The sequence below is a fragment of the Xiphophorus maculatus genome, chromosome 16 (assembly GCF_002775205.1).
Source record: "Xiphophorus maculatus strain JP 163 A chromosome 16, X_maculatus-5.0-male, whole genome shotgun sequence".
Lineage (NCBI taxonomy): Eukaryota > Metazoa > Chordata > Actinopteri > Cyprinodontiformes > Poeciliidae > Xiphophorus > Xiphophorus maculatus.
This window is the reverse complement of record NC_036458.1, coordinates 14,326,006-14,340,198: the sequence shown is the minus strand read 5'-3', so window position 1 is coordinate 14,340,198 and position 14,193 is coordinate 14,326,006. Positions and strand designations below refer to the sequence as shown.

General features: G+C 38.2%; 1 protein-coding gene across 2 annotated transcripts in view; it reads right to left on the bottom strand.

Moving 5' to 3' along the window:
* LOC102238151 (brain-specific angiogenesis inhibitor 1-associated protein 2-like protein 1) overlaps window positions 1-14,193 on the bottom strand; it is a 32,480-nt gene that overhangs the window by 1,592 nt on the left and 16,695 nt on the right. Inside the window, exons 7-14 of one of the 2 annotated variants that reach the window (XR_002754085.1) lie at window positions 11,210-11,362; window positions 10,934-11,089; window positions 9,617-9,737; window positions 8,925-9,141; window positions 5,504-5,566; window positions 4,347-4,554; window positions 4,055-4,108; window positions 13-59 (exon numbers count right to left, since the gene is read on the bottom strand). Coding sequence is in view for 1 of the 2 variants with exons in the window: in XM_014472403.2 (XP_014327889.1) it covers window positions 13-59; window positions 4,347-4,554; window positions 5,504-5,566; window positions 8,925-9,141; window positions 9,617-9,737; window positions 10,934-11,089; window positions 11,210-11,362 (965 nt within the window). In the remaining variant the exon portion in view is untranslated. The remainder of the gene's footprint in view (window positions 1-12; window positions 60-4,054; window positions 4,109-4,346; window positions 4,555-5,503; window positions 5,567-8,924; window positions 9,142-9,616; window positions 9,738-10,933; window positions 11,090-11,209; window positions 11,363-14,193) is intronic. The other variant, XM_014472403.2, reaches the window with a different exon arrangement.

Here is a 14,193-nt window from a genome sequence, read left to right as displayed (position 1 = left end):
TATGCAACCTACGCGAGGAAAGCAGGCGGAGGTCTCGAGGTGCCGTTAGACTGTTCGGCCTGTGGACAAAACACACACGTCATTGTCTGCATCAAGGGCAAGCTTGATGTAAAAGTTCACAATGAAGCACAACACCATGATACATTATAAAAACGCACATGACGACAACGCCTTGCTGCTGATGTCACAGTTACACTGATTCAAACGTGGGCAAGTTTACAATCCGAAAACAGTTTTATGGACCGCACAAGAATGGACGATCGGATGAATGGGTTTGACATCAGCGTGCAAAAACTGTTACGTCACACGGACTCATGTAGAACCTGGAGTTTCAAGAAATTCAAGTCTGCTACACAGTGAACCATGCAAATGTTTCCTGTAGCAAGCTAGGTTTTACGATCCACTGAAAAAGCTTTTCTCTCTTAAACCTTCCCACCTTTTGTCATATTACAACCACAATCAATTTAATGGAATTTTGTGCAGACCAACATAGTGGATAATTACGAAGAGGGATGTGAAAGATGAATGTCTTTTGAAAATTCTTAAATAGAAAGCAGAGAAGCCATAAAATGTGTATGTATTAAGCTCCACTTAGCCCAATAACCCTAAATAAAATCAAGAGAATAGCATCCAAACGCCTAAAATCTAAACACAGAAGGCGTCGGAGGCTAATCGTCTACATCACACAAAAAGCAATACGCGGAGGAAAGCCAACACTGCCAACCATCCCACTGTGTATTTTTGCTTTTCATTCATTTATTTTGTGACATGTTTTAAAGTCCGGTCATCCTTTTCCTTCCACTTGGCAACGATGTGCTACTTTTGTTGGACTTTGACATCAATTTCAAACAACGGTTTTGCTTATTTTGAGGGAAAATGGGGAAAGTAGGAATACTTTTCATTACTGCCAAACCTCTGAGGTTACATAACTTGGGTTTTAGTTGTGTGAGTTTATAATCCGTAAACACACTCTATAGGAATAAAAACCACGGACAAATAGGTCTGACGTTGGCACGCAAATACATGTTTTGTTGCATCACAAGTCAACTCGTGGAGCCCGGAGCGTCTGGAAATTAAACTTTGCTCCACAATGACCAACGTAAATGTTTGCCGTTATAAGTTAGCCTTTATGCAAGTTTGCATAAAAAGGGACAACAAATTTGTTATTGCTTCTTGATGCTACATCTTAATGCCTTCCTAAATCTGTGCTTTTACTGAATTAAACAGGCAAACTTGAATGCCTTGGCTTGTACTCATATGATAAGCTAATATTTGTCCAAGCAGTCTTTTGCAATACTAACATTGTGCAGCTCCAAGCAAAAGTATTTGGTGAATTTTAACTAGTAGTTATGGTTTCAGTCAACAGTCCGAAAGGCGCTTTAGCCTGCAGTGCCAGGAATGTCCACAAGAGGGCAGAAGTGGATAGAAATTCCAGGGGCTCTGATCATTTTCTTCACTATACTTTTTTCTCCAATACCCAGCTTACATATGCAAAATAGAAGTTTGCCTCTAGTCTTCTCTCTTGATTACTTGAGTAGCTCTCTCTTCTTCCCTATCTATTGATTCCTGTGACTTGTTATCTTTTTTTTAAAAAACAAAACCAGTGAGGTTGCATTTTTTGTCAAGGTGAAAGAGCATTCCAGGGTAACCTCACCTCCCCCACTTCCCCATTCCCACCCCCACTGTGACATCTCTCTCTTCACACCTGATCTGGACCAACCTGCATCAGACTGATACAGATTGGGATCAGTTTTTGTCTCAAAGCAGATGAAAGAATGTGATTACAAAAAAAACTCAGGGTTTATCAACTAGCAAGAAAAACAAATACTTTACACTTATAGGTGACAAAAATTTACACATTGGTAATTGTTAGAAAACAACAATACCTTATAAAAGTGAGGAAAATTCAAGATCGCTGCAGCTACAAGTTTTCTACCAACATAACAGCCACCCACTTGGACACTTCGCTGAACATAAACCAGCGTTTTATAATCTAATGTACAGTTAGAGGTTTTTTCCCACACAAGTCTGTTCGGTAATCAGGCTCTCTGTGTGCTGCAGCAGAGGTATGAGACTGAAAAAAGATTGAAGGATGAAGATGAATGAACAAGCGAGTCAGATCTTGAAATAGCTGTGAGAAAAACAAAGAGGAATGAGTGGCAGAGATGGAAGAAAGGTATCGGGTTCATCCGAGTGAAATTCCAAAATAACTTCCAGCCAGTTATGGAAAAAACATTTGTCCCCTGCAATGTAGGTCTGTTGATAACACTGTTGATAATGTCTGTCGACACTGTCTGTTGATAATCAAAACCAAATGAGAAAAAAGTTCCTACTATGAAATGATGTACACTGAATGTAAATCTAAAAGTGTCGGAAAATGTGTGAAACACTTAACCGGCAGCATGCTGCTGCGCAGGCAGCAAGCTATACGTTTACATGGTGTAAGTGATCATAAAGACTCATTTGACCCTGTCATACTGCAAACGCATTTACATCCGTCCAGCTGGGAAAAACTAAAAAGCTTTGGCAGACAGAAAACCACAGCTTTGCCTGCGACTTTGCATACGATGCAAATGAAAGGTCATTTGGAAAGAAGTGAATGTGCTCGAACTAGAAACGGCTGTCAAAGAGCCATTTATCTGATATTTCGATTTTAAAAAGAAAATGGATCTGGGTTAGTCACTACGATGTTTCAAATGATATTTTGAAAATCCTATGAACCTATGTTAAAACGATAGGAATTAACAGGAAATAGACTGAAACTGAACAATATGCATCATGGTGGTCCAGTGTTTTCTGTTCTTGGTAACCAAAACAAAAAGGGAAAAAAGGAATTTTTTCTTTTGCTACTTGTTCACAATGGATAAATAAACTATCCAAAGGATAAATTGCCTTAATTATCCTCTCTTGTCCATCTCATTTGATGTTTCAGAGGTAACCTAATTATCACATGAAGTCCACCTGTGTATAATTTAATCTGACAATAGACCCAGCTGTTTTGTGATGGCTGTCCAGAGAACAAACACAATCTTTAGAAACAAGGGACCAAATCAGACACATCAGTACTGCTGATTCCATAATATGGGAACCTAAATTATGGCAAGCAGAGCAGCATAAAGAGAAGCGGTCATTGTAAATCTGGAGGAGCTGCAAAGATTCACAGCTCAGATCAGAGAATCAGTCACAAGGACCACTCAGTCATGCACTCTTCAAATCTCCCTTACGGAAGAATAGCAAGAAGAAAGCTATTGCTGAAATAAAGTCCAGTTTGCAGTGTGGAAAGGAAAGAAGCTCATAACACCAAACCAACAACCTGAGAATGTCATCATCACACCAAAGCACTAATGTTGAAAGGGTGGTTTTCTTTTATTATGATAGTTAAAATATTGATTTTTAACTTTTGTTCCACTTCACAAAAAAGCTATTTTGTGCTGGTCTATTACATAAAATTCACCCCACATCCCCTCCCCCCCCAAAAAAAATTAAATTTGTGGTTGTAAAGTGACAAAATGAACAATTCCAGGCGCATTATTATTATTTGCAAGGCATTGTTCACTTTTCCTTCTTGCCTCCTTTTTTTTAACCAGAACAGGCTAATTTACATGCAAACTAATGATTACAGTAACTGTAGGTTATGAATGACTGACATCAGATCCTCTTGGTTCTCCCTTGTAATTTTCCTCGATAAACCGGATTCTTGCAGGTCTAATATGAATAGTTGTAGTAATGCAACTTGAGGGAGGTGGGGATTTTTGTATTTAAATTGCTCTCTGTAAAGTGAAGGTGACAACTTCCTGAAGTATGACAAAGTTCCTTTAACACCTTAAGTAGAAGCAGTTATCACACAAATAAAGTGAGAATAAAAAATCTCAGAAATAAAACAATAAATATGTACCCGGTGCAAGTTGAAAATATTTGAACAGTATACGACTTACTGAATCCCAATACTGGATTGTATGTCGCCATGCTACACTGAGTATATCTGTGTGTGTTTATGTTTCCTGGACAGACACATAAAGCTCATCGGACACCATCTACACACACATACAAGTACCTTCATCACCAGTCAAGATAAGGCTGTGCAGCTGAGGGTACTGTAGCCACGATGCTGCAGATATCAAGTGAGACATAAACTTCACAAAGCCAACTGAGCCAGCACAAGGAGAAAGCTTTGGCAGAACACAGCAGATTAGATTGTTCTGTACACGGTATCAATCTCAAAACAACTGCTTTTTTAAAACTCTTGGCTTAACTGGACGAGACTCGACATTTCAAAGGACTCCTCTAAGAGCTGTGAAAATGTCAGAGAAATGGCCGCTGACCAAGTCTCCCGCCTGCTGACTCACCGAGTTCTGATCAGAGGAGGTGGAGGATGCTGCCGAGGGCGTGGGGGAGTGCTGGTGGTTATTTGTAGCGACGCTTACGGTGGACAAGGGTTTGCTCCTGATGCTGTAGTAGTCCGTCGGGGGAAGCACCATGGTGGCCTCGTCTGTCTCCGTATCTTGATGGTGGAGGTTGACCACGCTCCTGCTGCGGAGAGGGGCCGTAGTCTCACTATGGAGAAACAGGTGGAGGAGAAGAAATGTGACAAGAAGAGAAGAAAGTTTTATTACCAAGTGGCTCCAATATGCGTTTGGTTTCCATTAAAGGGATAAAATCAAATTGGTAACTGGTCAGAAGTGTCAATACAATCATGAAGTACATGGGTTTTGGATACATGACCTTTAGTCAGTTGCAGAGAAACTGCACACTTAAAGCTTTATTTAAATCAGCTGGTTTCCTGGCATGAAACCAGCTAAGCTTAGTCCACACATTTTTCAGTAGGAATGACGCTCTCTAGCAATGAAAAGTTCATTGCTAGAGAGGGTCATCCATTCCAAAAGCAACATTTTTGTATTTTGGGATCATTACTCTGTTAAAATAAACAATCATTTCTGATGAGGAGGAGAAGCGTCTGATCCAAATCCTCTACATGAGATATAAGGACATTAATAAAAATTACCAAGACGAATCCAGGAACCACCAATGATCTAATTTATCATTAAGTGGAAGATGCTTGATCAGCAGGTGTAGTAGTCCACCGGGAAGCAAAGTTGTCATCAAAATAGATTATGTAGATTACAAACAAGAGGCTTTGCTTCAAATCCAATCAAACCATTAAAATCTCAAAGTATCATATTCATGATGACAATGAGTTAGTATATATAGTATAAAAGTTCTGATTGTAACCAATGCCTGGCCAACTAACAACACATGTGAAAAAGTTGGTCAGTCAAGGATTAACTGCCCAACTTTCTTTCTCACTTTTTTTATCCATTTTCCTAGAATGTGACTTTAAACAAACAGGAATCAAAAGTTGAGCAACAGGTGAAAACCCACAGGATTAGAAAGGTTATAACTTCAATAGAAGTAACTAGAGGAAACGCAGCCAACAATACAGCCGGCTGCAACATGAAACCTACCAGTATGTGTGTGTGCTGACTGGAATGCAGAGTCCCCTTACCTGTTGTTATTCACGAGCTGCTCATTGACAGCGCGGCAGTAAGATGAAGGGAACCAGCCCCTCCTGAAACACAGAAACAAGGAAGGAGACTCAGAAATATATAATGTCTGTCTTCTCTACCGTCTCAGTTACACCAAAAGGTCACTCAGAGAACATTGTTGAGGAACTTGCTCTATTGTCATTTTAAACAAAAGACACAGAGATCAGTACTTGTATAAATTATTGTAACCTTTCAACAAATTAACCTTCAAAACCAAGACCATTTGTAATGAACTAGATGTATAATATAGGTTTAATAAGTCAATTCCTAAGGTTGATTGCATTTTTTTTTGTCAAATGGAGGACACAGAAACCATTTGTTCCTTCCCACACACAAACTAAAATAAACTTTATTTTTCAATTCAAATAATGATGTAAGAAAAAAAGATGGTCAAAATAGTCAGCTTTAAGCTTGGAAGGTTGGTGTAAATAAAATGGCCACATGAGCTTTCTGTTTATAGAAAGTGCAGCCACAGCTTTATTATCCAATCAGCTTGAAGGCAGGCAGCCAGGTAAACACTGCGGATAGTTGCAGGCTGCAGCATTTTGAAATTTAACCTTCTTTTTTTAAAGTATACAACATGAACCTGGATTTAGATTAGAAATCTAATTTGTCCGGCAAAAAACAAACAAACAAACAAACAAAAAAAAAACTTACTGATGACTCTAAAAAATTAGTGTAGCTTTAACAAAACTCAGAATTAATCCAAGTATTTGAATGTTATAAACAGTGTGACCCAAAGCTAGTCTGTTTGTGATTGTGCTACCATGGTGCAAAGTTGTGTTTAATCAGCATGTGAATTAGCCTCTCCCTCACTGTGGATGAAGGTTATTATTTAAGTGTAAGGTTTGGAGAACAGGCATTTTCTTTGCGTGTCAAAGATATTCTATGTTGTTGAGTCATACTCATGAATAAATGCTAATGTTCACTCATGGTCTGGTGTTCACAAAAAGAAAAATATTTAATAAAGCATTGACTTTTATGACATGTGTTGCTACTAGCAACTCAACAAATTCAGAAAAACAGCTTACTGTTTCAAATGGAGACAAATAAGCACAATACTATTAGTACTGCTCAGATGATTAGAAAATGTTTTAATCCTATTTTAGAGGCAGAAAACCCATATATGTCAGAAACATTAAACATAAATAACATTCAATGCTTTTGTTTGTGAAGCAAAGAGAGACTTTGAAACAGTGTCAGACACAAAAGGAGTCTGAGGAGCCACACAGCTCTAAAATAGAAGGGGACCACCACATATGGAAGACAAAGTGTCAAACTGCAGAGCGTGATTGCCCTTTGTAAAGTGAAAAAATAAAAACTCTTATCTTGGGGAAAATGAGTGTGTTTGCAAAACAGAAAAATGATGGAGTGAGCACTCTTACTTTCTAAAGGGATTCTCTATGTAGGAAAAGTGGGTGTGAAAGTAAAAGAAAGAAAACATTTTACCCCAGAATTATAAAACAGTTTGAATATTAGCTTCAATGGAGGAAAAACCTAACACTGTTAGGTGAGCTCACAACACACCATTATTCATTTTATGTTATTATATGTTAAGATTTCCCCATCTATTTTGTGGTCAGGCACCAATGAGCTAAATGTGACTACGTGTGTCTGCTGGAAGGTTTCTAATTAATCGAACATTCCTCAATCCATTAGCAGCACTAGCATGTCTGAATGATTTTAGCCATCTCCAGATCAGCTGGTGGAAAACATTTGTCAGAAATGTTTTTTTCTGAAAAGAAAGAAGCAGCCAACCACCTCCTGTGAGGCATGATGCCCATCTCGAGAGACATGATGATAAACATGATGAGAGACAACATTCAGGCCTTTGTGTGTTTTGGTTGAGCCTCTCCAGCAGCAACCGGAACAAAGTTTTCTTTGAGGCAGCAGCCTCACATTTGACAGCAACTCTGGAAGGATTGTGTTTTTTTTTTTCTCAGGTAATTTCCCATGATGGTAACGGAGATCAAGCCTAATGAATGATTAAAATTCAAACACGCTTTGCAGGGATTCAGAACAAATCTTTGTTTAAGAGTCAGAGATCTCGAGGGAGAGCAGGCTTTGTTGTTGATTTTATATATGGGCAAACAGGTGGTGTTCTGAACTCCTCACCCTCACACACAGCTTCTGCTGTACATCCCACCCTTGGGCCAAGCTTTACCTTATCCCCTCATCTGTCAAGTTTACAGATGAACCAGCAAAGACAAGTCCACAAAATCATGTAAGGAAATAAACATGGTCAGAATAACAAGACGAGAGGCCAACTGAGGGCGGTGCACTACTCAAACTCCAGTTCTGACTGATCTTGAGCGATCCGATCGTGTCCAGGCAACTCTGAAGACGGGCGGGAAAACATGCAACAATCATTCAGGATTATTTTATAAACTACCTTTTGTCATGATGAATATAACCATACATTCAACTGAAAGATTTTCTTTATTTAGATTCAAATTTTGAAAGTTGAACAACAGAAATGTGATCACGCTTATCTGCACTCAAAAACAAACAAACCCAGATCTGATTACTCAGGATGGATTCTGATACTTGGTGTGGCTTTGCTTGGTTTACTTTTACGTGAATCAGTTAGGATGCAGATTAGAACCAGATATGAATATGGGCCACATTAAAGGGTGGAGGAATATGGAGGAATTTTCCTGCCATAATCCAAGAGCACATATTTTCAGATTGAAAGCAGGATTTCATGTCTTTTGTTCTCAAAACTTTTAATACTTTTGCTTACATTTTTATTTTGAAAGTAGGACTTCATATCTTTCTTCTCAAAACTTGTAATGATTGCACTCAAAACCTCTCCTTGAGCTCACACTTAGTCTCTGCTCGGACCAAATTTTCGCTTGCAAAACTCTGGTAATTAAAAGTTTTGAGAACAAAAGACATGAAATCCTGCTTTCAGACTGAACATGTGTGCTCATGGATTATGGCAGGAAAATTCCTCCATATTCCTCCACCCTTTAGAGGAACAAGAGGAGTGGCTCATCATGACACAGTGATTAGAGGTGCCTCATCATGGCTCATGATGACACATTCTGAAAAAGGCAAGCGGTCATGAGCGCAAGACTAAATCAGGAGCTTCGCTTGCTAATCTCTTCTTTTGGTGGTATGATCGCTTCCTCAACGCCCATGTACAGCGCATCTAGCAGAGAGTAGTAATTGCCATAACCTTATAGTTATTAATATTAACAGGGAGCCTTTAAATGTAACCTGAGAAGCTGGTGTTGGGAGCTAATAAAATCCCTGGAAACAGTTTAGGATGAGTCACACCCTTTCAATCATACTTTTCAGTTTTGGATACCACTTACACCAAAACAGTTTGGTAACTCACATCAGCCAAACAGACAACAGCATGCAGTTAGCACTCACTTTCCATTCTTTTCCATTTCGCCGTACATCCAACCGTCCCTCTCGTCAGGGATGAGCAGGATAATGATGTCTCCCTCATCAAAGCTGAGCAGCGTGCTGTTGTTGCCAGCAGTGTGGGGGAAGATGGTGCGCACCCGAGGCCTCCTCGCCATGCTGTTGAGGCCTGTGGCGACGGACACAGACCTGGCAAGATTGTTCTCGTCGCCGTTTTCATGGTCTGGGGGAGAAAAGGAAGAGAATAGTGAGAGATGGAGAAGACACAGGAATATAACAAGAAAAAAAAGCAGCTTATATCAAGTCTTAGAGGTGCGTATGTTCAGCAGGTGTTGATAATTAGCACTCAACACAGGTGAAATTGTTTTTAATAATTTTTCAGGTACCTAATCTTACGTAAAAACACTTGTTAAACTCAGATTTAATAAACTACTTCAAAATTAAAGTCCATCCTTTAAAGCCAGTGAATCAACTTTAATAGTAATTAGTTCTACAAAAAGGCAGAGTTACAAGCATGCAGCCAAGGGATATATACTATTTGTAAAAGTAGAAAGCTTGTAAAACTGAAAACAAGTGGGAAAAAAACACAATCCAAAACCAAGTCAAGCTAAAATAGTCCGCTCTAGGGAAATTACAGCATCCATATTGAAAAGTAATAAAAAAATACACAGACATTTTTACATTAAAAGCTATATTACCTATGCTGTTTTTGGTTGGCGTATGAACAGGCTGTCTTGTGTTGCTGTCTTGGTGGTTGAACATATTAGCCAGAGGGCTGGTCTGAGCCTTCAGAGGAGGAGCCGGGGGAACGGGCGCACTCTGCCACAGGAGAATCAACCACATCATCAACATGACATTTGAAGTCAGGAAACAACTTTTACTTTCTAAGTATGACAAATTAAAATGATCCCAATGCTGAACTAGAAAGTCACAGCTGTAACAGAATAGTTTAAAAATAAAACACTAAACATAAAACTAAGTTTAATTTCAGACAGAACTAATACACAATTCAGCTATATTGAAAAATTAACAAAACAACACGTAATAAAATGATGTTTGGAATGATAATTTTGCATTCTGGCAATGGCATTTGAACATTATATCCAATGTTTGCACTGCTCGTCAAGATACAGGGTTATTGATTCTAATTCTATTTCTATAAAAATGTTAATTGTTTTCCATCTATGACTCCCACAAAAGGGAAAAAATGTAAAGTGTTATGAATAAAAATATTCTGCAAATGCAAAATGAAGTAAATTAACCAAATATGTAGTGTTGCACTGCAATGAATATATCTGATAAATAAAATTGATAAGCATTAGATAAATTATTCTCAAACTTCAATACATAATTGAATATGTATTAATCATTGACTGAAATATTGAAATGGCTAAAATAATTCAATTATCTATTAGCTCAGTATTTACTCCAGTATTCTTCTGCATAGGAATATGATTTTATTTATTTTTTGTATCTGTTATCTAATAAAGTCAGTAAGCAGGGCTAACACTGCAGTAGTCAAGGTTATTGGACTGCAGGTGGGTAAAGACACGAAGACCTATTTTCAGGGTACTGTAGCAACAGAATTACAAATTAAGTAAATATTGAAATAATATGCTTGTTTTTAGGATGTAATGAATGATTTTATTCAGCAATATCAACATTGCGGCAATAAATTGCCTAACAACTAAAGCACCGACACGGTTCCAATTTGAAGTGAAATTTTGATTCCCAACCAGAAGCACCCAGGCCCATTTTCTGACCAACATGACAAAGAAGGTGTTGACTAAAATGGCTGCATAATCTCATTGTTATCTGCTGCTAGGGCACAATTATTCAGTTTCATAAAAAATGTGTTTTTACGCAACACATAATGGCATTTATATCACTTCATCTACCATTAATATGTACACCCACACATGGTGAAATCACCTCACTGAGAGGTGTAATTATATTTTTCCATTCTGCACTGATGAGATATTGTTTCACTGTCCTACACATTCGTCCTGTCATACCTCGCTGTGTCTTGATGGGGTGGGAGAAGGCATCGGTGCAATGGCGACTGGCTTGCGCAGTTCATCAATCATGGATAAGACGCTGTCTGGCATGTTGGTGGCATCGTTGCACTGGTCCTGCCAGCTGCTCAGCTTTGTTGACAGCAAGTCTCTGGTCTGTCCAGCAGCCACACGAAGGAGAAAACAACATTTAAAACGTCACAACCTTACCTTACAATCATTTGTCAAATTTGTGACTTTATTAAAAAACTACAAACTTTGAATTGTGCATTTTACCTTGTCATGATAGGAAGCAAACTGATAGGTTAGCAAGCAGTGTTTGTCAACAAGAAAACAGAAGCGTCTCTTCTCCTCCAGCAGAGCCTCCTTGCAGCCATCTGCGAGGAACAACTGCATCTCCGTCTGTCGAACTGTCAGGGCTTCCAGGATCTGACAACAAGCAAACAAATATGAAAGAAGATTCAATACCATTCCAGTTGCTTTAAACGTGCATGAATCTGCAAGCTGAGAAGAACAGATTTGACTGTAGTTCAGTGCTGTCAGTACATTTATTTTATGATTGGGCATTCAAAGTATAAGTATTGTTGAATTATCTTAGTTTTGATAATGATATAATTCAATATTTTTGGAGAACAGAGAAAAGGTTTCTGCTAAATGAAAAAAAAGAAAAGACTGAATATGTGGACTAGCACAAATGGGTCATTTTGGAACCCGTTTGTGCATGAGAGGGGAAGTGACACAAGAGGATTTCTATTGAAAAAAAGAAAACTTACAGTAAAGATGTATGGTGATCAAAAACAAAGCAAGTGAAGAACACCTGGAATCCTGACTGATAAAAACTCAGTCGGTGCTCTTGTGACCCAGGTTGTGGATCAAAGAGTTAAGCACAGCTTCTATTAGGTACACTCTTATCTTGCCTTGCACATGGTCTACAGCCACCAAAACCTTTTCAATGTTGATGCATACACAAACATAACACGGATGTGTTACATGCAAGCAGCACGGCTCTTTTCTTAAAATCTTAATCTCTCTCATGCAGGGGAACAGGTATTGTTAGTTTATCGTTTCCTGTATTGTCAGACTCTGCTGAAAGTAGTATTTAGAGAAAAGATAGAGCAGCAGCATGAAGGGAGGACAGGACAAATCTCATGAACAGAGGGACAGTGTTATCTTCACTGACAGGGATCAAAAAGGGTCAGTGGGGTCCTTGAAAGGATTTGGTTTGTGCATGCATGTGATAGCAAACCCAGCAGGCTCATTTTTGATATTACCTATTGGATTATTTGGTTTTTAACAACATAGACACAATCAAGTTTCAGTAGAATCCTTTGTTTTGCTGATATAGTGAACAAGTATTAGGAAATAGCATTGAAGGGAAGATAAGTTGTATCCAAAGTGATTTTGCAGCTCCAGAGATAACTTCAATCAGAAGTTCTCAGTTCTTCTCAAAAAGAATAAAATAATAATACAATCAAATAAAACTCTGACTGGATGTGGCTTTGTTAAGATTGTTCCTGATTTCTTGGCTCTGTTACTTTGGAGATCCACATCTCATCAAACTGGCTGGAACTGGCACACCTGTAACGGCTGCTGGCACTGAGGCACACACCCCTGCTCCTTTCAATCTGTAGAACAGCAGTCATCTGCTAATTCCTTTAATGCTGAGGGATGATATTTACTTGAAGGGTGAGGCGGTTCATGGCCTCTTTAGTGTATCAAACAGAAACAGGAATAATCAGCTGATGGAAACATGAATCTTACAGTCAATGTTTCTGACTCCTGGATCAGAATGCAGTATGCATTCTTAGACAATGAATGCGTTGCAATATGTAAATGAGAGCAGGCCCTGTATTAACAACCAAAGTTTATTTTCATTAATGTTGGCTATCATGTGGTATTTCTTTGAGGGAGTGTGACAATGATAGTGATGCAGCACAGGATTAAGTATGTATGTCTGCATATTTTGGAGAAGAAGCATCCATTTATTTTAAAAGCTGCACAAATTTGTGCTGAACGTAAAAAAAGGCACAATAAATGTGTAGTTATACATGATAAAAAGTGTAAAGGTATAAGGTGTATAAATACGTTTACAATGAACATTATTATTGTAGAGTCTTAAATGATAACTCAAACCTGCAAAGTTGGATAAGGGCACAAAAAGCTGATTTTTTCAATTTACCTGCTTACCCAAAATGTTGATGCAACCTTTCCCATGGTTACTGAATATTTAGATATTTTAGCTCACATTAAGATAGAAGTGTTTCTGTATTATAAACCTAAAAGTAAAGATGAAAACTAGCCACATACTACTCATGTCCTCTAGTAAAAAGTAGCCATTTTGTTTACAAAACTAAAACAAATATATACTGGGTGTACTACATTAGAGCCGGTAGATGTCATCTTTGATCATATCTTCCTTTTCCATCCAAATACCTGTGTGTTCAGTAACAGAGAGTCCTGCATGAATCAGTCTATTTAGATCTCCCAGCATCTCTGTCGCTAACCAACGCAGAGAACAGGCCTCTGATTGTGGCAACAAGTCAGCAAACAAACAGAAGCAAATATCAGCAGCAAACACACAAATCTTTACAAATAAGACTATTATTAGAACAGCACAGACCTTCTTGATTTTGCATTTGTTGTCTCCAGATCACTTTTATAATTGCATGTTGCACAGAAGAGATGGACAGACAATAATGTCATGATGTTGTGATTCTATGACTGACCTAAGTATTTTTTAATTATTTATTATTTATTCTCAACAATGAAGAAAGAGAATCCCATGAACTTCAATAAGAAATATGGGTAATCAGGTTCAATGTTGTCATCATTTGTCATATATCTATTTTTCTAAAGATATGACTGAGGAGGAACATAATTTAGAATATTGCAATGGCCCAGTCAAAGTTAAGATCTCCATCTGATTGAAACTGGATTTCAAGAGAAGTCCAGTCATTTGTTTTTTGCAGTCATTTGCAAAAAACAAATGACTGCAACCTCATTTGACTCACGATACTGTAAAGATTTAACCAAATTCCTCCACAAAGTGAAAGACTGACAAAGACACTAACTTATTGATGCCAAGGGGATTCTAATAATAAAAATGTGAAATTAGATGTGTGTTTTTGTGCACCCAAGTTTACATTCCAATAATATAAGAATTTGGTAAAGGTAACCACATACATTTAAAAGGTGCTGCACTGCTATGAACAGTATGAATAACTGCAAGTGGGCCCCTCATTTTCTGTTAAATGACTCTA